Source organism: Ascaphus truei, chromosome 3, assembly GCF_040206685.1.
Source record: "Ascaphus truei isolate aAscTru1 chromosome 3, aAscTru1.hap1, whole genome shotgun sequence".
In the NCBI taxonomy this organism is placed as follows: domain Eukaryota; kingdom Metazoa; phylum Chordata; class Amphibia; order Anura; family Ascaphidae; genus Ascaphus; species Ascaphus truei.
In genome coordinates, this window is record NC_134485.1 from 357,912,848 (window position 1) to 357,939,619 (window position 26,772).

At 43.0% G+C, this 26,772-nt stretch overlaps 1 protein-coding gene across 1 annotated transcript in view; it reads right to left on the minus strand.

The window, feature by feature from the left end:
- Positions 1–26,772, minus strand: part of COG6 (component of oligomeric golgi complex 6) — a 158,586-nt gene that overhangs the window by 87,524 nt on the left and 44,290 nt on the right. The window contains exons 5-8 of the mRNA XM_075592027.1: positions 13,755–13,866; positions 13,112–13,194; positions 7,125–7,195; positions 4,523–4,616 (exon numbers count right to left, since the gene is read on the minus strand). Of these exons, the coding sequence (XP_075448142.1) occupies positions 4,523–4,616; positions 7,125–7,195; positions 13,112–13,194; positions 13,755–13,866 (360 nt within the window). The remainder of the gene's footprint in view (positions 1–4,522; positions 4,617–7,124; positions 7,196–13,111; positions 13,195–13,754; positions 13,867–26,772) is intronic.

The following is a 26,772-nucleotide window of genomic DNA, read 5'->3' on the forward strand; positions in this document are numbered from 1 at the left end:
GGGCACAGAGTTACTTGGAATACATGATATAATTGACTTATGATAATTAAAGTAAGATACATACATTTTGGATTGTAAAGTATCTAAATGCCATTACTCTCACAAGCCTTTAATTCAATATAAATCATAAAAATCAAAACACAATTTCAGTGACAAAACAAAGCAGTTTGACTTAGAATGCGCTTGCTCGGCGCACACACCCTGTTTTTCTTTTTTTTTTATAATCATTACAGTTTCTATATTTTATATTAATCTATATACAATTAATGTGTTGAATGTTTACACACCTTGCATCTTTTCCACTTCTGGGTTTTTTATGATAAATGATAGATTTCTAAGATTTTTGCTATTTGCACTAAGAATTCCTCTAATCACAGTGTTCCTTTTGTTCGTTTGTGTATGTGCCCACAGGTGTGTCTACCTCTGCGCATGCGTACATGAGCGGCCACCTCTGCGCATGCGTACATGAGCGGCCACCTCTGTGCATGCGCACGTGGCGACTGCTGCTTCTGCACATGTGCGACCAGCACAATGCCATTACGTCACTTCCATAATGTATTTTCGTCCCCATCAATGAGATATGTCCCATCAAAATTCACTAGGTGTCACCAAAGAAGTTTCACTTCAATAATAAAAATAATGAGATCTACTGTAAGAATTGCGCAGGGAGGCAGCGGGAAGGACTGCTTTTCTCTGCGCAGCTCTTAGACTGGTGGCGGCCCGGTAGGATTAACACAGCGGGAGTCCTATTCAGAAACAGGGACCCCTGCAGCGTTCATCCCTACAGGGTAGCCAGCTGCGCGGGGGAGCTGCGATCAGGCCGGGGTCGGCCTCGTTCATAAGCAGCTCACTCATGCCATAGGGAACTTAGATAGCACTGCATCTGTAATGCTGCACAAACTGCAGTCTTCTATGCATCATTAAGTATACGTGAGCTTACTAAATAGGGTGACCAGATTTTTAAAATGAAAAACCGGGACACTTAAAAAAAATTATTAATAAAACAATGAACGTCACGCCCCCCGTTGCCATGACAACGAGACATCAACGTCAGGCGGTGACATGTTGCCATGACAATGTGGCATCAAGTGATGCCTCGTCACCATAATGCATCCCGTTGTCATGTCAACTTGGAAATCGCTGGAAGTCACTTCAGTTTGATTTTTCCAGTGACCACAGCATGACGTCACCACTATAAGCGCGGCCTTAGGCTGCGCTTATAGTGCCGGCGACGCGACGTCGCAGCAAAACAAATGTATTGCCGCCATCGCGTGTGCTTATAGTAAGCGCGACGCGACGCTGGCGGCACAAATTTCTGAAGCCAGCCAAATTTGATTTTTCAGAGGCTGTCGCCACATGTAACAGCCTCTAAACCAATCAAAGACCTGGTCGCCCACGACCTCGCCGGAAAGCGAATTACAACTTTCGCTAGCGGTGACGGGTGACATCATCTGTCGCGCGCACTATAAGCGCGGCCTTAGGTTCATTTCACACCTCATGAGCCCCCTCCATCTCCCACACTATACCCATGAATTTCTCTCTCCCCTCCGTCTCACTCACTCTCCACCCCTCCCGCCTCGCATGTATTTATCTCCCCTCCGTCTCACTCACTCTCCCCCCTCCCGCCTCGCATGTATTTATCTCCCCTCCGTAACACTCACTCGCCCCCCCCTCCCGCCTCGCATGTATTTATCTCCCCTCCGTCTCACTCACTCTCCCCCCCTCCCGCCTCGCATGTATTTATCTCGTCTGTGTCTTACTCCCCCTCTCACTTGCCCCTACCTTACATCAATTACCACACTCTGCTCACACAATCCCCCCACAAAATACATACCAAAAACCCCGCAATACATAATAAAAATACCTGCCCCGCCAATACATATTAAAAAGACCCTCGACGCCCCAATACATTTTTAAAGACCCCCACCCCCCATACATATTTAAAAAAAATTGGGCCGCACAGGTAAAATCATCATCATCATCCCCATATACCCACCCCCCGCATCTCCATCTCTCTCTCCCCCCCTGCATCTCCCATCTCTCTCTCCCCCTCCCCTGCATCTCCCATGTGTCCCCCTCCCCTGCATCTCCCATGTGTCCCCCTCCCCTGCATCTCCCATGTGTCCCCCTCCCCTGCATCTCCCATGTGTCCCCCTCCTCTGCATCTCCCATGTGTCCCCCTCCCCTGCATCTCCCATGTGTCTCCCCCCCCATGCATCTCCCATGTGTCTCCCCCCCCCTGCATCTCCCATGTGTATCTCCCCCCACCCTGCATCTCCCATGTGTATCTCCCCCCCCCTGCATCTCCCATGTGTATCTCCCCCCACCCTGCATCTCCCATGTGTATCTCCCCCCACCCTGCATCTCCCATGTGTATCTCCCCCCACCCTGCATCTCCCATGTGTATCTTCCCCCACCCTGCATCTCCCATGTGTATCTCCCCCCACCCTGCATCTCCCATGTGTATCTCCCCCCACCTATCTCCCATGTGTATCTCCCCCCACCTATCTCCCATGTGTATCTCCCCCCACCCTGCATCTCCCATGTGTGTCTCCACCCCTGCATCTCCCATGTGTCTCCCATGTCTCTCCCCCCCTGCATCTCCCCCATATGCCTACCTCTGGTGGCTGGTGTTCGGCGGAGGTGGCTGCGGAGGCGGGTTCAGGTAGGAGGCGGGTTCAGGTAGGAGGCGGCAAGCTCTGGCACGCGCTCACTAACAGTAGGCACCGGAGGTGCCGCACTGCTAGCGAGCGGCTGGGGTGCCGGTCTGGAGGGAGGGCCGGGGACCGGAGGGAGAGCCGGGGACCGGGGGGGGAGGGCCGGAGAGCCGGGGACCGGGGGGGGAGAGCCGGGGACCGGGGAGGGAGAGCCGGGGACTGGGGGGGGAGGGCCGGAGAGCAGGGGGGAGGGCCGGAGTGCCGGGGGAGGGCCGGAGTGCCGGGACCGGAAGGAGGACCGAGGGAGGGACAGCCAGGGACCGGGGGGAGTGCCGGGACCAGAGGGAGAGCCGGGGACCGGGGGGGGAGAGCCGGGGAGCTGGGGTCCGGGGGGGGGAGTGCCGGGGGGGGAAGGAGGACCGAGGGGGAGGGCCGGAGTGCCGGGGACCAGGGGGAGTGCCGGGACCGAAGGGAGAACCGGTGACCGAGGGCCGGAGTGCTGGGGGGAGGGCTGGAGTTTTGGGGGAGGGAGAGCCGGGGAAAGGCTGAAGGGGCTGGAGTGCCGGGGGGGGGGGGGGGAGGGAGAGCCGGGGAGAGCGGGCAGACAGACGGTCGCCCCTGCTTTTTTTGGCAAAGTCCTGCCCCCGCATCCTTTTACCTTAAGCCAATCCCCTGCGGCCCGGTATTCAAAGTCCCGCCCCCGCATCTTCCATCCAATCCCCTGCTGCCCGGCGGCATTCTAAGTCCCGCCCCCGGCATTCTCCTTCATTCAGTTCCCCCGGCAGCATTCACACACACATTGTACATACAAAATACTTACCGGCCGCCGCATTCTCCTCACCACCGCTGCCCCGCAATACCGGGACCAGGGACAAAAATCGGGACGACTTAAAACCGGGACAGGGCACAAAAAAACGGGACTGTCCCGGTAAAACCGGTACGAATGGTCACCCTATTACTAAACCAGATACTAAATATATCATAATTACCATCAGGCAATAATCTGTTGCCTCACCATAATAACAATAATTTAATAGTTTTTTGGTACTGTATAGCACAGATAGTGTACGCAGAGCTGTACATAGATATTTTTGCAGGCACGAGTACCTGCCCCATAAGTGACTTGCCCAAGATCACCAGGATTTTAACCAGACTCCCCTGCTTCAAACTTAGGATTGTTATCAGCATCGGTGTCTTTACTCACCGAGTCACTCCTTCAGCCACAATTACTTGGGCAGAATATGGGATATAATGCTAATACATAAACTTATTTAAGGGTTATGGTTTTTACAAATAATATGGACATTGTGAAGCATTGAACACAATATTGCTAGCATTGTCAAAGTATTACTTACTTATTTTTATATTATATAAATTACATGGATACAAGTTGGGCCTATGTAGTAGTGTTATTGATATCATTTCCCATATTTCCATGGGACAGTTGTGTTGCACATAACATTTGCAAGATAAAAGAACGATTATTTTCTGAAGAGTTGGTTTAACTGTAAAGGCATCAAACATAATGATGGTTTTCTTTGCTGAATCGTTGTTTAAATATTCGAGTAAAACATGACAAAACAGCTTTACATTATTCCTATGAAATGCACTTCACAATAAAACTGATGCAACATCGCGAAAAAAAAGACAGTTACATGAACCAAGAGTGATTTACACTGTTAGCCAAAAGAAAAGAACATTCATAGGGTAGAGATGACACATTTTGTATATACAATAATATTTTCTAAGAGTATGAAAAATAGATTACCCAGCAATGTATTGGTTTCTCCATAAAGCCAAGATTAGTTTTAAATGTTTGTTACACGGGTCATATTGAAAATTAAAGTAAATAAAATAGTACTGACTTATATAAAACGAGTCTATCTTGCAGGGCCTCCATTGCCTGAGAAAGAATTGGAGAAATGTCACAAGATTCTTGAGTCAGTGTCCTGCACTCATCTGTCAGAAAAATCAAATGAACAATGGTTAATTAGATCGAAAAACTCCCCATCAAGCAATATTTTGCTATGTAAGACTGACAAGCCCTTCTCATACAAGGTCCAGTGGAATAGTTTGCTTTTCCTTAGTTGAGACCAGGACTGCCCACGGGGTTGGGGGGGAGGCGGGGGCGAGCCTGTACAGCTGACCCCGGCCGGCCAGTGCTGCAAGTTGGGCCCGCCGGCTGCCGTTCTTCTCGCCGCTGAGTCCCGGCTCTCCTCCAGCTGCGGGCCTCCCTCACTCCCACTCCGAGCTGCTGGTTTGCGACCGGCCTCTCTGACGTCGATGCGTGCCGAAAGCAAGCTGGGCTCAGCTTCCGGCGCGCACTAGCTTGAGAGGGAGGCCAGGCGTGTGCCAGCAGCTCAGTGTTGGACAGAGTGAGAGTGAGGGAGACCCGCAGCTGGGGGAGAGCCAGGGCCTGGCGACGATAGGACCGGCAGCTGTGTGAAGATGATTTCAAGACTAAATAGTAATTATGCTATATTCTCTATTTACATATATATTCAGCATGGAACTGGTTAAAATAAGTAATTTAGTATTAAGGTAGAAATTATATTGGAAAGCTGCCTCTGCAAAGATAAGAAGATAAATCAGTCTGAAGACAGGCAGGTGTAGAAATGCTTATGTGATTTTAGAAACTTGGTATGTTTAATGACTGCTGAGTTGAATAGTATATGGTCAAGAGTTTGAAATAAAAGGTTTGTTAAATATTGTTAAAAGACGGGTATAAAAAGATAAGGAACATAGGATTAACTGTAGTTACTTAGTGACAGAACAATGAGGGATTTCTGAATCAGGGTAAATATTGCTAAAGAAAGAAACAGTGTTCTAACGTTGATGATTGACTAAGAATATTTGGGTTGACAGTAAGAGAAACATGTATTGTTGAAATCTATAAAGAGTGTATCTGGATTGATAGAAATCAGAATCATTTACCATCCAAGCTAAGGCTGTGGCCAGGCAGGGAACGGACGTGCTGGCGCTTGTGCCCTGCGCGGCCAGGCGGTTTGTGGCCGTCTAGGCGCGGGCTCGTCTGGGGGCGCGGCCACGACGCCACAGAGCTGGTTTGCCCTCATTGGGCGAACCGCTGACGTGACGCGCTAGCGAGCGGCAAAATTAAATTTGCTTGCTCAAAGCGCCGAGCGGGCACAGACGTTTGCTTACACTGGCCACACACATTGCCGCAATATGTTTCATCGCGGCCAGCGTGAGCGTGCCCGCCCGCTCAGCGCCACCCTGGACGAGGCCTAAGAACAACTAAGCTAAAGATTCTACACTCAATAACTACATTCTATATGCCTGAATGATGTAACCGACTGAAATTATGCTGTGAAAGATTTTTTCTATGGTCTCTGAATAAATTGAAATAAGAACTGGACAGTGGACTATTTGAAATATATTGAAAGGTGGAACATTTATTTTCATCCATCTAATGAGCAAATCTTCACCGGGTCCAACATGCAGTGTTTGTCGGGCCCCCCGCAACCACAAGTCCCAGCCTGACCATCCCCAAGGTAGATAAATGTATTTGGGGGTGTATGTGTATATATAAATATAAACACACACACACACACAAACATATATATGTATATATATATATATGTGGTGGGGGTTATATGTATTTGGGGGTGGGGGGTTTATATATAATTGATGGAGGTGGGTTCTTTTATATGTATTTTGTGGGGAAGAATGTCGGGGAAAAGGGAATGAGTGTGAGATGGGGGGATTGAGTGAAAGTGGAGTTATTTGATGGAGAGGGGAGAGTCAGAGGAGAGAGTGAGGAAAAGAGGGAGCAAGAGTGAGACGGAAGGGAGAAAAATACATACAGGGGTGGTAAGGGATTGAGTAGGGTAATTGATGGAGTGGGGGGGGGGAGTGAGATGAGAGAGTGAGGGGAGTGAGAGGAGAGAGTGGGGGGAGTGAGAGGAGAGAGTGGGGGGAGTGAGGAAGAGAGGGAGGGAGATACATGGGAAGAGGGGGGAAATAGAGGGGGCTCGCAGCACTGCCAACATGGGGGGGTAGTCTGGTCGTAACTGTAGTCCTGGGCCCCAGGAAATCTGTCTGCGGCCCTGGTTGAGCCAGCATGTAGGGCATGCAATAAAGGGGAAGTATTGAGACACTTTATGACTTCTGTGCTATTTAAAGGTTTTTGAAAGCTTTCCAAAGCTAGGTCCAAAAGCTTAAACCCTTGATGCTTCTTGCTTGACCAGTGAAGGGGTTCATTGAAAAAGCACAATAAAATGACATATTAAAGTATATACAATACACACTGCTCATACCAAACTAGAAAGAATACAACATCAATTCCAGTTTGTGCAACAAAAACTCAGATACACATATCCACACAGATAAAAAAAACTGCTAATATACAACAAGCACAAAGAAATATATTGAAATGCTTGAAAAATAGCTGCATCAGAAAACAGTTTTTGCTATGCTTTATGTTTTGAAGTAGAAAACAGCACATACTTTGAGCCCATCGGTAAAGCCGTTCATAAGAAGTTTCTTGGAGTAAAGCCATCTGCTCCATAATTTCAAGCCTGAAAAAAAGGCACATTTGATCCCAATTAAAGAAAATTAAATGACATACTGAATACATATAAAGGTCAATATAAACAGAGCTATTGGGCAATGAAAACCATTTACCGTCTTCTTCCTTAAATCGGTATCATACATGCTTTTATAGCAAATGGGGAGCCAAAGTTGGGTTCAGAACTAGAACTGGAGATAAGGACGTACTTAAAGCTTATTCAGTTGCAAGCAATATATTTATTAACCTCTCCATATTGTTGAAAAAAAAATTGTGCATTTCCCAGTACTGCCCTTCTCAGCTGGTGGTTCTTTTCAGAATAAGAGTATATTGGAAAAAATATATATACACCGTTTAATACATCCATGCCCTAGAACTCATGGGTAGCCTTGTTACACAAGTCAATAGACAATATTCCCCTAGAGACTGACAGACTAGTTATGCACATAATGGTTACGGCAAAATGCATTATAGCTAGAAATTAGCGCGTCTCGTCCCGTGACAAAGGTTCTTCAAAAGCTGGGGTTTATTTTGCAAATAAAGCGGATCGCCAATTTTCTTAAGAACTCTACAGTACTTCCAAATTTGACAAAGTCTGGAACATATGGCGTATGACAATGACACCTTGTCCATTAGTCATCTTATCTGCACGATTAACAGTTGATTAATGTTTATGAACCTGGAATGCTTGTAATGAATTCTTGTTAACTGTCTCCAATTTTTTTCTTCCCTGCAATATGACTAATTGGTTTTGTATCCCTAATGCCTTTGTAATTATCTTGCTTTACTTACGCCCCCAAATGATCCTGTTTCCAGTGTAGACCCTAAAAATTTTACAATTTTAAATAACTTTAAGTACTTTATGCAAACTATTTCTAAAATTCTGTACTGAAAGCATCTGATGTTAATATGTACATTTTAATATTAAGAATTACATTTCAAAATATGATATGGAATATATCAATTTTCCCTTTAATCATAAAAAGAAGGGGGTCCGGATTATGCATTAGAGAGCAGTAATTCTGCATTTCCAAACTTTTGTCATATTTGGCGAAGCCCAAAGGGTTTGTTTAGATTGCGCTCTACTGGAATGGCCATTCTTCCAGACACTACAGTATAACTTTTGCAGCCTCCAAATTACATTACTTATTCCAGCACTTGACATGTTTAGTTGTACATACCGTATAACTAAATTACAAGGTGAATAAATTAAGCCCCTGGACATTTTGCACCAAGAATTCCTACCACATTTCTAAATATAGAGGTGAAAAAGCTCCACTGATGATACAAGGTTACAAGAGGAAGTTGTATTTCCCTATAGCATGTGTGTTCAAACAAGACAGTTCTTTTTAATATGATACTCCATGACAGGATACTCATAATAAACCTCCTCTTGTATCTCAATACATGTGTCATAAGTACTCGGTCAGTGACATCTTGTAATAGATCTAAGCACTGGTATGAATAACCTTATAATTTATTTTCTTTTGCAGTTGAACAGGTAGCCTGGTTTGGGAGGAGAGAGGGTGTGTGTGTGTGTGTGTGTGTGTGTGTGTGTGTGTGTGTGTGTGTGTGTGTGTGTGTGTGTGTGTGTGTGTGTGTGTGTGTGTGTGTGTGTGTGTGTGTGTGTGTGTGTGTGTGTGTGTGTGTGTGTGTGTGTGTGTGTGTGTGTGTGTGTGTGTGTGTGTGTGTGTGTGTGTGTGTGTGTTATATCTTTCCACTACATGAATCTACATTTAAGTATTTCAATTAATAACAACACCTTCAAAACAATGTATGTACCACTAGTTCAGTTGTCATGAGCATATAATGTCATTGTGCAAAAAATAGACCTAAAAATAGACCGTTTAGATATAGCAAAAACGATATAAATAAAAATCAAATGGCATTGCAGCAAGACATTTGAAATCTTAGTTATTAACACTGTGTATTACATGCATTTGTAAATAATGTAACAATTTAATTAGAATGGCTTCATTAAACACATGTAACCAAAGGCAAAAATGTGCCTGCTTTTGTAGCTTTGGAAACTAATTACATATGTTATTTCTTAGAGGCTTATCAAACACACAGATACCCAGGAAGCTCATTTAAACCCCCAAAATTATCTCTATCTCTCTCTATATATCTCTCTCTCTCTCTCTATATATATATATATATATATATCTCTATATATATATACATATATCTCTCTATATATATATCTCTCTATATATATATCTCTCTATATATATATCTATGTATATCTCTCTCTAATATATATATCGATCTATCGATCTATAGATATAAAGATATATATATATATATATATTACAGTGTTCAACAAACCTATACATTTGCTCGCCCCGGGCGAGTGGATTTAACCCCCGGGCGAGTAAATATTGGCCCAAGCAGCACACATTTGGTACTAGGCGGCGAGTAGATTTTTTTGTGTGGCGAGTAGATTTTTTTGTGTGGCGAGTAGATTTTTTGGTGATTTGTCAACGTGTGTGTGTGTGTGTGTGTGTGTGTGTGTGTGTGTGTGTGTGTGTGTGTGTGTGTGTGTGTGTGTGTGTATATATATACATATATATATATATATATCAGAAAAAAAGAAGAAAAAGTGCCCAATCTTCGTGTATTAACGTAAATAAAATTTAATAAAAACATGGACATCACGATTCAAAACTCACAAGTTTCCAAATATAAAAAGCATTGTATGAGTAATACTCATCCTCCGACCCGTCGTGTTTTGTCGCCACGGCGCCTCTGCTCCACTGGGTATGCTCCGGACTGACATCACGCCTCTCTAGTGGTGTTAGACCTTGGAGGTTCCTCCGGCAACTCCCGTCTCTTGGATGTAAGTTCCCTTTGTGGTATTGTGTCTGTGTCTGTGTCTGTGTCTGTGTCTGTGTCTGTGTCTGTGTCTGTGTCTGTGTCTGTGTCTGTGTCTGTGTCTGTGTCTGTGTCTGTGTCTGTGTCTGTGTCTGTGTCTGTGTCTGTGTCTGTGTCTGTGTCTGTGTCTGTGTCATATATATATCTCCAAGCTCCACAAATGTTCGATAGGGGATAAGACTACACAAAGTCCACACTGCTGTCCTCTTATAGTGTCCTCTATAGTTTGCAAATCGAACATTTGTGGAGCTTGGAGAGGCTTCAGGCCAGGTTCCGTGTTCGTGGTGCAGTCTTGGGACTCCCGCTGACGGCGCATGTTCCAGGCATGTCCTCAGAGTGAGACGAGACCAGCGGGTCTGGGATTTAGGCAGCAGTGAACGTGGTGGCGGCGTCCGAGCCGTGGAAGGACCTCGTGGAGTGCCCTCCTTGGAATCTTGCACCAAGGGAGTGATTGAGCTGCAGACCACGCCATTTTACTTATATATTGTCGTGAGTAGGATTCCAATTTTACATTATCCGGATTGGATTCCCTCAGCTTGTGTTCCTTTTTTTAGACATTGGTTTTGTTTGTGTTGTGTTTATTAAATAGCACCAGGTTATTTTAGCTATTCTGTGGTTCATGTTGTTTTATGTAGTGTTTGTGGTTAGTTTTTTATTTTATTTTGTGTCAGTGTTGCACCATGATCTTTCATTTTATTTATTTCCATATGTCATGAGACTTCAATCAAGATCCATTTGGACATTGTTTGGACACTAAGGACTGTATCATCTTCTGGTCAGAGATCACCTTAGGGTTATGGGTTTTTTCTAGGCGCCGGTATATTGTGTTCTTTTGTGTATTTTGTTAGTGATCAGTATCGATCCTAATCACCTAGGCAGCCTAGCCTTTTTATAATTAATTTTTTTGGTAATCACTTTTAGTAATATTATTACTATATTAATTTATGCATTAGCGCTTTTGCACAGTTTTCACTTTTCAACTATGTATTATCGAATACTACAGAACTGTTTTTTTTTTTTTTTAAACACAGGCGATTGCTTGGATTGCCCCTTTATAAGGTGTAAGATTTTGGTTAAAAAAACAAAAAACAAAAAAACACACCATTCACCCATATGTAACTTCTTAAACACACTAGCATTCATTCAGTTTGGTCCTAGAAGGGACTGTACCTATATAGGTGACAGGTAACAAGCCGTTTGTTTTGAAGAAAATAGCTGCACTGTATTTTTTAGTAGTTGTGGGGTGTACTTGTACCGTTTCCTACTTATTTCGGGTTAAATATGCCTGAATCCATCATGGTTTTATTAAAAAGGTAAGAGCGCTGTCTGACGCTTTTACAACCTCCTTTACTTATTCTTCAAAAAAGTAAAAAGGGGTTTATACACGAAACTAAAGCAGATTTGTTAACACTCACTGATCTGGAGTCAGCCTCACTGGTCTTGATCCTTGAAGGTGGACACCTCTGGTACAGCGGCCCTACACATTTACCTTGACACTTTGGGCCTTTATCCCTCATACACAACAAATGTACTAGACAAAATTATCATTGACATCTATAACCACCAGATTACTTTTATTTAAAATTATAAACATTATGGCCCGTATTTACTAAATTACGAGAGCAACACTGCGCTGCTACGGCATGGAAGGTCCCCTTGACTAAAATTGGTCTTTTCATGCAGAGACAACACAGAGTAGGGAGTGATCACAGGACCATACTAATTGAATAAAGTGTTTAAGTACATAAGTGAGGTAATCAAAAGGTGGGTGCAAACTGTGAACTGAAAGTGAATCAGAAAAAAGGGAAGGGGAAACACAAAATGGATGTGCCCCCTAAAAGAATTCACTTAAATGCACACCACCCAGGTGTAAAAATTAGCTTTTAATAAATCCTTAAAACATATATTACCAAAGTAACGTGTGATGTGGATTAAAAATGTATTAAATCATAGCTATCAAGCAACCGTGTCATTGGTTATTCATACTATCCCAATACCAATAAATATGGTGGGATGTAGAAGACAGGGAATGCTATGAGTAGGGTATTAACCCCTCTGGGGCAACGATGAGACCAAGTGTAGAGTTGAAAATAAATATATTCAGGTAGGTGGCCACAGGATTCAATATCCTATTGCTGCTAAATATAGCTCCCCTGCACATTTACATAGAGATTAGTCTAAATAATAATGCTGGCATGTGATGGTATAGTGGCTGTACCATAGAACTTCCAAACACAGCAGTGCTGGCTTGAATACACAGCGATGCGATGTGAAGACGCCTCACATAAAGTGCAAGGATAGCAGGCACACTGACCAGGAATTGAATTATTAAATAGTTAACTCATATGGTCTTCACAGTTACACCCAGGATACTGCAAACACTACATTAAAAACAGCTCCAAGTAGGAGACTGACAACATTGCGCGTCCAACGCACGTTTCCCTCCAGCAAAGGAGCTTCTTCAGGGACAAATAATATTTTCCCTCCAGCAAAGGAGCTAAGTTCTATCGTATAGCCACTATTCCATCACATGCCAGCATTATTATTTAGACTAATCTCTATGTAAATGTGCAGGGGAGCTATATTTAGCAGCAATAGGATATTGAATCCTGTGGCCACCTACCTGAATATATTTATATTCAACTCTACACTTGGTCTCATCGTTGCCCCAGAGGGGTTAATACCCTACTCATAGCATTCCCTGTCTTCTACATCCCACCATATTTATTGGTATTGGGATAGTATGAATAACCAATGACACGGTTGCTTGATAGCTATGATTTAATACATTTTTAATCCACATCACACGTTACTTTGGTAATATATGTTTTAAGGATTTATTAAAAGCTAATTTTTACACCTGGGTGGTGTGCATTTAAGTGAATTCTTTTAGGGGGCATCTCCATTTTGTGTTTCCCCTTCCCGTCTTTTCATGCAGTAGCACCGAATCGGCATGATCGCACTTCATTGAAAAAACCCTATGTATGTTCTGCTAGCAATATAACTTACATGGAATGTACAGGACATGTTAAATTGAGGTGAACCAACTTACCCTGCAGTCTGTTGGTTTGTACGCAGAAGCAGCTTTACATCATTGTGGATTTGTTTAACTCTTCCCAATGCCTTAAAAAAATCCTACAAATCATAAATAAAAGCAATAGTAAAAATCACACAGCTATACTGTAGATGGCAAAGATGTTAAAAATATTATGGGTATAATTTTGAGTACAAAAAGGACAGCGGTGGACACTCTTGGGAAATTTGGATTTTTGTAATACAAATACTACAATTATTTTTGGAAATGTGACATACTATGTTAGGTTCACAAGATCATCAGATACTGTATTTTATAGATGTAACATCTGCATAGAATGTTATTGCTTTGGGGACAAATATCATGTCAGACTCCTATATACAACGATCTCTTATTGGTGGTGTAACAGGTCAAGGTACTGTAATGTATTTCCATGTCCAGAAGTGGGAGCTGTAACTAGACATGGAGTGTGACGTATAATATAAAGTGGTATCACCGCTTCCTGCTAAGCTTATCTGCTTAATTTACTGCTAAGAATATCTGTTCACTTCTACATCAATATTATAAACATAACTATGACATTAATAATAATATAATCCTTCGATAGCACTTGCAGCTTTTTTTTATTTTTTAGGATGGTGAAGCCGCTTTTCAGACATACCTCGGTTAAGGGTCCTTCCCGAGTGCCTCGAAGGATGTTCATTTCATCAGAAGTCAGCTGGAATTTTGCTATGAAGGCATTTGCAACTTGGGCTCGTACCTCCAATCGCTGACTACATTCAAAAACATAGGAACATTGTCAGAATATACATTTTATAACTCGCCCACTTTAATATCATGATCTTTTTGACAAAACAGGCGTAACTGTACTGAAGATAAGAGTGGCTTTACCACTTGTGATAGAGCTGACGCAGTATTGCTATTGAGACTCTGTGTAAAAATTCAGATTTATTAAACCATGTAATGCTTTTTTGTGGATATCACCGACTTGTAGTTTAAATGTATGTAAAAATTAAGCATGCATCATAAAAAGTACTGAAAGTCTATAGAAAGTAATATTTCTGTATTGCCCCATCAATAGTACAACAAATTAGAATTATTTTTGTATTTTTACGGCAAGATTATAGTGTTGTATGGACTATAAAAAAAAAACATTACAAATAGTGGTGGGGAGAACGATACCACAAGGTGTTTTACACATTGCATTAAATAATACAAATTCCTTTTCCCAAAAAAAAACGTTACTGCTGAAAAACGTCATTATTTAATAAACGTAGCAGGATGTTATAATAAAGATGTTGGATATTGCTAGCCTTAGACATTATTTACATCAACTTATCTGTGACTTCCAAAGCCAACAATATCTGACACAGTAGCATCTATCAATTTTAATCTAAACATCCTGCTTCAGTTATTAAATAATCAATCAGGTTTTTCATCAGTCAAGTCTTCATTCGAAAGTGAAAAGTTTTTATTACATGTAATACAAGATGCACGCTTCTAATTATGTGTCTATGCATATACTGTATCATCCACAAAGGTCCATCGATCTGTCAATAGCTCCTATAACGTTTATTGCTTCCCGACCTGCTATATAATCATGCAAACATCCCCTCGGGTATGTTACACCGAGCTGTAATTATTCAACTTGTTTTAAAAGTGACCTCAAACCAGAGAGTGCTGATGTATGTATAATAATATTGTGCTGTGGAAGAATTTGCAGTGTAACAAATGAGTAAAGCAAATAGCTCTGCGGACAGAAGGTGGCAGCAAAACTTCAACTGGCACAACCATTTTGTCCAATGCTAACACCATTCAATTTGACAGACTTCTTCCCCCCCCCCCCCCCCCAAGAGTCGGTCACTGACCGCAAAGCTTGATTATAGTGGATTGCTACAAAAGATATTTAGAAATAGTAACCTAAAAATGTCCCTGTTACTGCTGCGACAGAAGGGATGACCAGTGAAACATATTACAATGTGTTGCAGCAAAGACCATTGAGGCAGCAACTCTCTCTCGCCACCAGAAGCCTGGACTAGCTCGAGAGATATGAACCTCTGAAGTCCAGTCATTGCTTAGTATTAAACATGAACAATTGCAACTGCAGCCAATAAACAATGGGAATCTGGAGTTTCACAGCAATGTTTATTTTTCTTAGTGGCAACAGAACATTTACATTTCCTTTTAAAAGGCTAGGAGATCAGAATTGTGAAAAGATAAAGGGTGTTTTCTAAATAAACCACATCTTTATTTAGATCTACTGCCTGTTGTGATGCGAAGTATATTAAAATGTATTACTTTGACTCAAATATGAGTATAAAGTAGGGCCTTCCGAATGCAGGAAACAAAAGTCCCATTGAAAAGTTGGACATGGTATAGAAAGACAAAGCTAACAGATCATGGGAATGTTTCACTGCACAGCCTCGCTTTCTGATCTCAGGAAGGCCCTAATAAAGGCCTATTCCCCATTCTACTTGTTTCCATGGAGACCAGACTCCTCTGGAAGTGCACTCACGCTGTTAGGAAAATGATGGTCCAATTTTCCCTGAACAGAGCACAACAGTACAATACAGATACCCCAACTACTTGAATTTACTATTTATTACACACGCTGCCTGGATATCTTTGCATTTCTCCTCAAGTTTCTCTACTTTTAAAGCGGCATAGAAAGAAAAAACACTGAAGCAGAGTATTTTCTTTGTTCTACCATCTATTGCTGCTGACAATTAACTTAAGATAGGCGTTAAGTACAAAATAGTATAACACAAATACAGTACTATGATAGTGTGGATTAGACAATGTGTAGATGTGTGTTAATTTAGATTGTAAGCTCCTCAGAGCAGGGACTCCTCTCCCTAAATGTTACTTTTGTCTGAAGCACTTATTCCCATGACCTTTTATATTATATTATTTGTTATTTATATGATTAACACATGTATTACTACTGTGAAGCGCTATGTACATTAATGGCGCTATATAAATAAAGACATACAATACAATTTGTGATCTTTTTAGTGTTACAGTATTTAGAGGGACTTGCCACAAAATGCTTAATACTAATATTATTATTTGCCCTTATTTGAAAGAGGAGCTCACAGTGAAGATGATATTTTCTTCACGTGAAGTTGAACCCACCTTCAGTGGTGAACACTGCCACAATTTTTTGAATATTTGATGCTTTGAACATCTAACACAGAAGTGGGTTATGGCAAACCAGCTGTCTGCAGCTTACTTTGTTAGATTTGAACTTTCATTCCCAGGCTAAGCTGTACAAGCTGAGTAAACAAGCAGACTAATGACTTTGCAGCGCCTCTGCAAGAGAGATCAGAATGTTTGCAGTGACACTCCATGAATTCATTTGAATGACCATTCTGTGAAGGAAGGATATCCTGGTTGCTACTTTGGGCTTTATTGGTGGACTTTAAGGACACAAAACGGATCGACTTCTAGGTTACATGCTCACTCAGATATCTTTTAGCAGATCTCAAACATAACAGCCCTAGTTCATATTCTATTTAATGTCCACATTTGGATATTCACTCTCTACAGATCTATTATGTACACTTTAAATCCTCCCTCCTCAGACAGCAGTATTAGCCTATACTAATTAACCTTGATGCTTTTGTATTGTATTGTATGTCTTTATTTATATAGCGCCATAAATGTACATAGCGCTTCACAGTAGTAATACATATCAAATAAATAACAAATAATATAAATAACAGATCATGGGAATAAGTGCTTCAGACATAAAAGTAACATTAAGGAAGAGGAGTCCCTGCTCTGAGGAGCTTACAATCTAATTGGTAGGTAGGGAGAACGTACAGAGACAGTAGGAGGGAATTCTAGTAAATGCGTCTGCAGGGGGGCCAAGCTTTATGTATCATGTGTCCATGATTATCCAGTGCTATTCATATGCTTCTTTAAGCAGATGTGTCTTAAGGTGGGTCTTAAAGGTGGATAGCGAGGGTGCTAGTCGGGTATTGAGGGGAAGGGCATTCCAGAGGTGTGGGGCAGAAAGTGAGAAATGTTTAAGGCGGGAGAGAGCTTTAGATACAAAGGGGGTAGAAAGAAGACATCCTTGAGAAGAACGCAAGAGTCGGGATGGTGCATAACGAGAAATTAGGGCTGAGATGTAAGGAGGGGCAGAAGAGTGTAAAGCTTTAAAAGTGAGCAGGAGAATTGAGTGTGAGATACGGGATTTGATCGGAAGCCAGGAGAGGGATTTCAGGAGGGGAGATGCGGAGACAGATTTAGGAAAGAGTAGAGTGATTCTGGCAGCAGCGTTTAGGATAGATTGTAGGGGAGACAGGTGAGAGGCAGGAAGGCCGGACAGCAGGAGGTTGCAGTAATCGAGACGTGAGAGAATGAGGGTCTGTGCCAGAGTTTTAGCAGTTGAGTAACAGAGGAAAGGGCGTATCTTTGTGATATTGCGGAGGAAAAAGCGACAAGTTTTAGAAACGTTTTGAATATGAGAGGAGAATGAGAGAGAGGAATCAAGTGTAACCCCTAGGCAGCGTGCTTGGGCTACTGGGTGAATGATCATATTTCCAATAGCAATGTGGAAGGAGGTAGTAGGGCCAGGTTTGGGAGGAAGTATAAGGAGCTCTGTTTTTGCCATGTTAAGTTAAGCCTTTTAAGGAATGGAGCAAAAGAGCACTAATGTTGGACTCTTTATTAAAGCAGAAATACCACTCAGAAGCCTACATGACTTTAGCTTATATAATAAGCTACCATTAGCTTTAAAAACAGACTGTAAGCTCATTTGGGCAGGAACTGTGTCTGTAAAATTCTCATCAGCTGCATACCATGCATTAAACAGTAATTGTGAAGTGCTGAGTAAAAGAAATTGGAAAAAAGTGCTATATGCAATAGATATTATTAATGTTTGTTAGTATCTTAGCTCCTAAGCAAGTTCTACTTTCAACAAAAAATGTTTACCATAGCCTTTTTTTTTTAAATCATGATTTCCTTAACCTCTAGCAAATCAAGCGGACCCCAGAAGCTGAACCCCACTATTTTCAACTCTAGGGATCCCCCGGTTCCTGGGATACCTACTAATGAAGATACTGGGTTGAAATCTCCCTCCAGCTGAAACAAAATGGCCTATAAGAAGCCACATCAAAGGTGCTGGCTTTCTATTGGACAGCCATTAAATTGCCTCTAAATATCAGGAAGAAATGCTGGTAACTTTACCGCAAGTATTTCGGGAACAAATGGGGTCCTTGGAGCTAAAAAAAAAAAAGAAGTACAAATATTTTTAAATAGCACAGTTAAGCTGCAGTGGGCCCCTCAGTTCCCATATTGTAAAATAATGGGAGTATAGTTAGAGGGGATTGCTGCTTTAAAATCAACGTTCATTTTCTATAATAGAAATAAAGAATTGTTCTTGCTGATATTTACATCTTACCTGGTCATAAGCTATAATACCTTATAAAGAATCCACAGAAGTTCTTCAAAGATGTAAGAGTGTACAGATCTTTGAAAAACATACCAATCTCTTGTTCCCAAGTGCAACAATAATTACACAAATTATTGTAATTAAAATAAGAAAAGCAAAATATGTAGCTGCAATATTTTGGATCTATAGGAGAAACTAAATGTACGATGGGCCTCAAAACAAGAGGGAATTTTAAAATTATAGTTAACAAAAAAAAATTATTTTTCATTTATTGTCAATCAATGAAAATATATATTTTTATCAAGATAACTCAAAAAGTAAAGTGTAGTGATCATATTGCTAGTTGCCATGGCAATCTGAGATGGCTTTAAATCACATCGGCTTTACTTAAAAAAAAAAAAAAAAAAAAGAACTAGACAGGATACAGTGCAGATCATTTTTGCAGGAGAGTTAAAAAAGTTAAGGGGCAGTTTAATGATCAGTGTAACGGAATTCCTTAGAAAGTAATTGGTTTACTTATATAACTTCAGAAGAAAAAAAAAGGAATATGCTTTGTGATTCTTCAGGAATACTATACATGTCAGCTATGTATGTTTATCTGTATGACTAATGATGTCTTCTTTATTACTTTGCAAACAAAGAATAATAAATAAAAATACCACTTGTGAGTACATTTGCAAGTCTCAGACATAGAACATAGGGTGACCAGACTGATTGTTTTTCTTTAGCCGTTTATCCCGGGTCCCGACTTTTTTGACCACTGTCCCAGTTTTAATCGGCGCTGTCTGCCTGCTGCATACACGATTGGCGCTTGCTTACCGCCCATTTTTTTCCCAGGACAAATATGGTCACCTTACTCAAGACAGTTCTGCAATCCAGTCTCTCCACATTATCAGGGAATGCTTCCATTACAGCCGGGGATTCTGGGTAATGACACGCAAATGACACCTTTTGCTTCTGGTCCATTTTAACGTGGGACCCCTATAAGCTTATGCCTGCCATATAACACCGCTTCCCCCCCCCCCCCCCATCTGGGAGATTTTGCCCAGGCTACTGGTACGTGTGGTGTCCTGTTACCTGTGAGGGTCCAGGAGAGATGAGCTTCCGCGATGTTGTGGGGAACAGAACAGGCTTTAGGTGATCCTCAGGTTCTTTTCATTTGGTGACAGCGCCTCCAGTCACTGTAGGCTACAGCAGAGCTGCAGGCAGTCCCTACCATGACAGCTCTTTTCTCCTATACTTCTGCCCAATAGACTTAGCCAGAAGTATATAAAAGGGTCTTTATTTGATGCAGGCACTGCAGATGGTATAACAGCGTTTGCATATAGTGGAGAATGGGTTTCAGGCCCTTGGATGTTGCTGGCCAGCAGATAATGTTGAGGCCTTGTGCTATGCACAGATCTTGGTTCAATCAGCCCCAGGAGGGGCTCAGCTCCACACCCTTCCCTGGGTGGGAAGGCACTCACTCTATAATTTGGAAGGCATCCTCCCTAATACAAAAGGGGAGGACACAAGGTCTGCACCATGATTGGCTGCAACACAGACCCATTGTCACCACCTTTCCATCCACTCAGGGAGGCTGCGTCTGGAGGGGGGGGGGGGTAAACCCAACAGGATAGACTGTCACTGCCTGTAGCTACAAGGACTTATGTGACAGGAGGGCAGAAAGATAGTCTGGACCAGCCATGGCTATACTTGTTAATTGTTTAAGGTCTCCATGAGCTACATTTAACCTACTAAACATGTCCCTGTCCTTTGTTCATTTTCCTTCTAGGCAGACCTGCCCTTTAATTGCAACTCAGCTTACTTTAGTGCAGATGGATAAAATAAGAAATAAAATAAGAAATTATAAACGAATAAGTGGCACGTGACAACATTTACTGTTTAAGTACTAAACTGTAAGAGCACAAAGCCCAAACCTGGCATTATGCTCAGACCTGTAAGGACGATTCAGGGGACAACCTGAGACCAGCAGACCAGCGACCATGGGCGTCCGCAGACATTTTTTCAGGGGGGGGGGGCATAATTTTAACGGCTAGTGCCCGGCGTAAAAGTGGTGGTGAGTGCACCGTGGCGAGCGAGCCTGACCATCTCCCATCTCTCCCCCCTCTGCATCTCCCATCTCTCTCCCCCCTCTGCATCTCCCATCTCTCTCCCCCCTCTGCATCTCCCATCTCTCTCCCCCCTCTGCATCTCCCATCTCTCTCCCCCCTCTGCATCTCCCATCTCTCCCCCCTCTGCATCTCCCATCTCTCCCCCCTCTGCATCTCCCATCTCTCCCACCCCCTGCATCTCCCATCTCTCTCTCCCCCCCCTGCATCTCCCATCTCTCCCCCCTCTGCATCTCCCATCTCTCCCCCCCCCTGCATCTCCCATCTCTCCCCCCCCCCCCGCATCTCCCTCCCCCCGCATCTCCCATCTCTCCCCCCCCTGCATCTCCCATCTCTCTCCCCCCCTGCATCTCCCATCTCTCTCCCCCCCCCCGCATCTCCCATCTCTCCCCCCCCTGCATCTCCCATCTCTCCCCCCCTGCATCTCCCATCCCCCCCCCCTGCATCTCCCATCTCTCTCCCCCCCTCTGCATCTCCCATCTCTCCCCCTTCTGCATCTCCCATCTCTCCCCCCCCGCATCTCCCATCTCTCCCCCCCTGCATCTCCCATCCCCCCCCCCCTGCATCTCCCATCTCTCTCCCCCCCTCTGCATCTCCCATCTCTCCCCCCTCTGCATCTCCCATCTCTCCCCCCTCTGCATCTCCCATCTCTCCCCCCCCGCATCTCCCATCTCTCCTCCCCGCATCTCCCATCTCTCCCCCCCTGCATCTCCCATCTCTCCCCCCCTGCATCTCCCATCTCTCCCCCCTCTGCATCTCCCATCTCCCCCCCCCCCGCATCTCCCATCTCTCCCCCCCCCTGCATCTCCCATCTCTCCCCCCTCCCCCCCTGCATCTCCCATCTCTCTCCCCCCCTCTGCATCTCCCATCTCTCCCCCCTCTGCATCTCCCATCTCTCCCCCCCCGCATCTCCCATCTCTACCCCCCCCGCATCTCCCATCTCTCCCCCCCTGCATCTCCCATCTCTCCCCCCTCTGCATCTCCCATCTCTCCCCCCCCTACATCTCCCATCTCTCTCCCCCCCCCCTCTGCATCTCCCATCTCTCCCCCCCCCCTGCATCTCCCATCTCACGGTGAGAGTGATTAGGGGTGCCGGGGTGCAGGAGGGAGGGCCAGAGGGAGAGTCTGGGTGCCGGATGGGGAGTTAAAGCGTGGGAGAGCGGGAGGGCCAGAGGGAGAGTCTGGGTGCCGGATGGGGAGTTAAAGCGTGGGAGAGCGGGAGGGCACATGGCGGCCCCCACCCCTGCCCCCCCAACCTCCCCCCCAATCTCCCTCGCCCCCCCCAATCTCCTTTGCCCCCCCCCCAATCTTCTTTGCCCCCCCCCCAATCTCCTTTGCCCCCCCCCCAATCTCCTTTGCCCCCCCCCCCAATCTCCTTTGCCCCCCCCCCAATCTCCTTTGCCCCCCCAATCTCCCTCTCTCCCCCGCATCTCCATCTCTCCCCCCGCATCTCCATCTCTCCCTGGTCCCACGGGTCCCTCCCGTATGTAGCTGCCTACCTCAGGCCGGCGGGCGGCGGCCACGGGTTCAGCAGACGGACAGGAGGGACGGTGAGGCTGGGACTGCAGATGGTTCGAGGTGCAGGATGGGGAGTTAAAGCGCGGGAGAGCGTGGCGGCCCCCACCCCTGCGTGACTGCTGCAGTCCCCGCCCCCGGCCTCCCATCCAATCCCGGACCGCGGCCCAGCATATTTAATTACGTTAATGCAAGATCCAGGGGGGTGCAAGCGCCCCCTTTGCCCCCCCCTGCGGACGCCCATGCCAGCGACAAAGAAAAGCAACAGAAAACCAGGGACACATTTTGGACAGAAAGTAAATTATTTTATCCTAAGGACCGGAGGTTAAAAAAAGAATCATCAGCACTTTAAAGAGTAGAATTGAAAGGCTGTTAAGAAATAGGAGCAACAGATGGATAACAGAGGATAAAATACACAGACTGTTCTCTCGCCTGAAATTTTTAATCAATGTTGACAGGTTGATAAATGGAAGTGAAACATATCAAACATATGTTATTCTGATTAAACACGTGCAATGACATTTTGGGGGTGATTGGATTAATGTATTACATTTTACAAGCTGTCTTTAATGTCACAAGAGGTATTATTCTCTTCATCAGGTAGCATGTAAATGCAATAACAATGCACAATCTTACGTTTGGAAATTTAAGACTAGATCAACAAAAAGATTACATTCCTGTTTCTGGAGGTTAACGTGCATCTTCAAAGTGAACTACCTGTATATGCAAAAAGAAAGGCTGTTCTACAGTATATCTCATTTGCATTTGAATAGGCTTTACTTCAAGTTATTGTAGTATAGGGCTGCGTTATCTTCCAAAAACTTGACGTTCAGCTCATGGTGGTGTCGTCGCTACGTGCGCACGTCCGGGACTCTTACCTGTTTTCCTATTGCAGTTCCTCAAGTGCCCGCTGCCCCTGGTGGCGAAGTAGCGTGTCAACACTGCTAAGTTTTGGCCAGACAAATCAATTTGTCATTTTGGGCTGCAGTCGTGTGAAGCCGAGCTGGTTCAGGAAATGAGGGCGAACCAGCTTCGTGACGCGTTCACCACGCCCCTGCCACGCCTAAGACTGTAAAAAGCTCTCCTAACCTCTCTAATGGAGGGAGAACTATCTTCCTAGACTAGTCATTCACAAATAAGTATCAAACTATATAATTTGTCATATTGGATGTAGCACTGGAGCATTTTGTCTTTTGTTATATACACGAGGTCACAATCCCAGTAGCACTCCTTTTGACACACACACACACACACACACACACACACACACTGGTGGATTTGGGTTCTGAGCTTACAGGGGTTGTGTAAATTAATGATTAAGTGATTTAACAGAGTTTTGTAAATCTGGGCTTTAATATAATTTGAAGGGGTAAAACTTGCCACTTAAATATCCATAATGGAAAGCAGATGCCAAATGTTGAGTGAGGATGCAAAATGCAAACATAGATACAAAACAAATCCTAGCTCATCATAACAATGGCAGCATCACAAGATTATTTCTGTAATTCTTATGTCTGACAAATAGAAAATCAACAAAAATGTTTGAGGAGGTGTGGATCCAAAAATTGGTATATCATCATGTTGTGAAACTACTGGTCATTGCCAAGGAAACGATTATTCTTTCATCATAGCTTTAGAAGAACTAGAACTGAAGATTTCAAAGCAAACTAGAGAGCTTTTATTGGAAAAGTTTGATTCTTGTAATACCTTTTTGTAGAAAGAAATAAAAAATCCAGAGAGAACCCAGCCTTTAGAATAGTTATTTGTTTAATCTGATTGCTTTACTTGACTAAAATAAATGTTTGCTATTAGTACTGTTAGGTTTGGAAACATCAATGAAAGGGGAGGAATGGTGTCGTTCATTTAACTTCCAGTCAAATATATTGAATATTTATTACATTATATATAGTAATAAAGTTAAATATCTAGAACATACAAATCAAGTGTTTGACGATTAAATATGGATTTAATAGCTTGCGAATTTAATCCTAAAAGCTGTAAAAACAATATTACCAAATATCATGGAATATACCAAATATGATGGTTTCATTAGAGGCTGAAACTCCCCCCCGCCCCAAAGATGATTAAGTAAAGAATGAAGCAAAAGCATCAAATTATGTTATTTAAATAACAAGGCAGCTTTTAAAATACCACACAAGAGGTTAGTGTACAAAAAAAAATTGGAAATTTCTCATCGTAAAAATATTTGCACCTGGATTTAAGCTTGGTTGAAGGATAAATAGAGAGTTGTCATAAATGAAACTTTTTCAGGTTGGGCTAAAGTTGTTAGTGGAGTACCTCAGGGATCGGTACGGGGACCCCTGCTTTTCAACTTTTTTATTAATTACCTTCAGGTTGGCATAGAGAGCAAAGTCTCCATCTTTGTTGATTACACTAAATTGTGTAAGGTAGTAAAATCAAGAGCAGTACGTAATTTCTCTCCAGAATGACTTAGATAAACTGAAAACTTGGGCAGGTAAATGGCAGAGGAGGTGTAATACAGATAGATGTAAGGTTATGCATTTGGGAAACAATAATAAACTGGAAATTTACAAGTTAAATGGTATAACATTACATCAATCCTTGATCGAGAAGGATTTAGGAGTGCTTGTAGACAGCAGGCTTAGCCATAGTGCCCATAAGGCGAATAAGATCTTATCTTGCATTAACAGGAGTATGAGAGAGGATATGATAACTATATACAAATATATTCAGGGTCAATGCAGGGAACTTTCAAAAGAAATATTCATCCCAAGGGCAGTACAAACTACACTGGTTCATACCTTAAGGTTTCACCAACTACAAATGAAAAGGTTCTTTACAGCAAGGGCAGTTACAATGTGGAATTCATTACACATGGAGACTGTGATGGCAGATAGAATAGATATGTTAAAAAAAAAAGTTTGTCATCTTGTTAGAAAAAGGAAAAGGTATACAGGGATATACCAAATAAGTAAACATGGTAAGGATGTTGATCCAGAAGAAATCTGATAGCTATTACTGAAGTCCGGAATTAATTTTTCCCCTTATGAGACATCATTGGATAATGTTTTGCAGGGGGGGTTTGTTTGGCCTTCCTTTGACTCAATATACGGTAAATTTAACATAAGTTGAACTCGATGGATGTCTTTTTCCAACCTCATCAATTATGTAACCATGTAAGAGGACTTACAAGGTATCTTACATTGTTGTTTTCTATCAGTATTTTTCCAAACTGAAAACCGCTAATGGATTTTGCAATGTGATCAAGAAAAAAAAAGGGTAACGTAATGAGGTTTCAATGACTACCGAGCTATCCTATCCCAAAGAAGCTCTGGCCTCTAAAAAAAGTCCTAAAAACACGAGGTAATCCATCTTTTGCACTATTTTGTAGCTTACATATTTACAATGTACTTTGTGCTTATACCACTCCAATCTCTGAAGTTTTAGTACTATCGAACTAGAAAGTGAATCTAGCCTATCACATAAATATATAACAGCAAAGCCACCTACTCAGACACAGTAAGCAGCACCATATATATCAAAGTAATATCTATTGAAGAAACACTAGTAGTCGTACTGGTCCCAGAAACCGTAAGATACCTTGTAGGGTGTGATACCTTTTAATGGACCAACAAATAAATAATTCAAGGTCGTCTTGTGCATAAGCTTGAGACTGCAGACGTTACTTCAGAATAAGTCTCTAACGAAGAGAACTATGCAGTCTTGAAACCTTATGCACAAGACATCCTTAAGATAAGTTGGTCCATTAAAAAAAATGTATCACCACCTACAAAATAACTTACAGTAAAGCATGTACCAATACCAAATTGAATATACTAAAGTTTGTGGGATAATTCCTTCAGGTACCCTCGACACAAAAAAACACTAAGCACGTTATGGAAGTTTTACTGAAGACAGACAAGACATCTGTAATCTGCAATTTGTGCATGTGTTACTAATGATTTAAGTCCCAATAGTTTGAATGGAACTGCACTCCAGCACGAGGGATGAAGGCCTCCTTACATCATAGTGAATAAAGTCCTTAAATCTGGCAAGTACTTATGGACAGACTGCAGCAATTAATATGGCTAAATATAATGCTTCTTGATTGACTACATATCATATATACATATTTGATAATAGCCTCTTATGTCTTAGTTTTGTATTCAGGTAACAAGAGGCCAGTTATATCCTATGCCAGTGTTTCCCAACCAGCAACCCAGCACCCTGGGGTTCCGTGAGAGCATTAAAAGGGTGCTGCGGGATTTCCCCGATCTCCCAGAGCAGGGAGCGCAGGACAGTTTCCTATCCTGATTTGGCTGATACTGGGTAATGCAGCCAATCAGGAGGAGGTGTCAGGAGCCTGTGGGGTGTGGCCAAGCAGGAGGAGGAAGCAGCATGGGCAGTAGATGGGTGAAGCTGTGTGTCTTTGTCCTGTTGTGTGTTTTATGTGACTTTCTGCTCCCTCTGTCTCTCTTTCTCTCTGTCCTGTGTTTTCTGTGACCCTGTCCTGTTGTAGGGGTGCCTCAGCAACTAAGCACTGTGGTTAGGGCTTCCCCGATAGAAAAAAGGTTGAAAACCACTGTCCTATGCAGAACGGTAACATTTGTTTGCATGCTGGGAGAACATTTTGGAAAAACTACTGAACCAAACAAAAGTAAAAGTTGCCA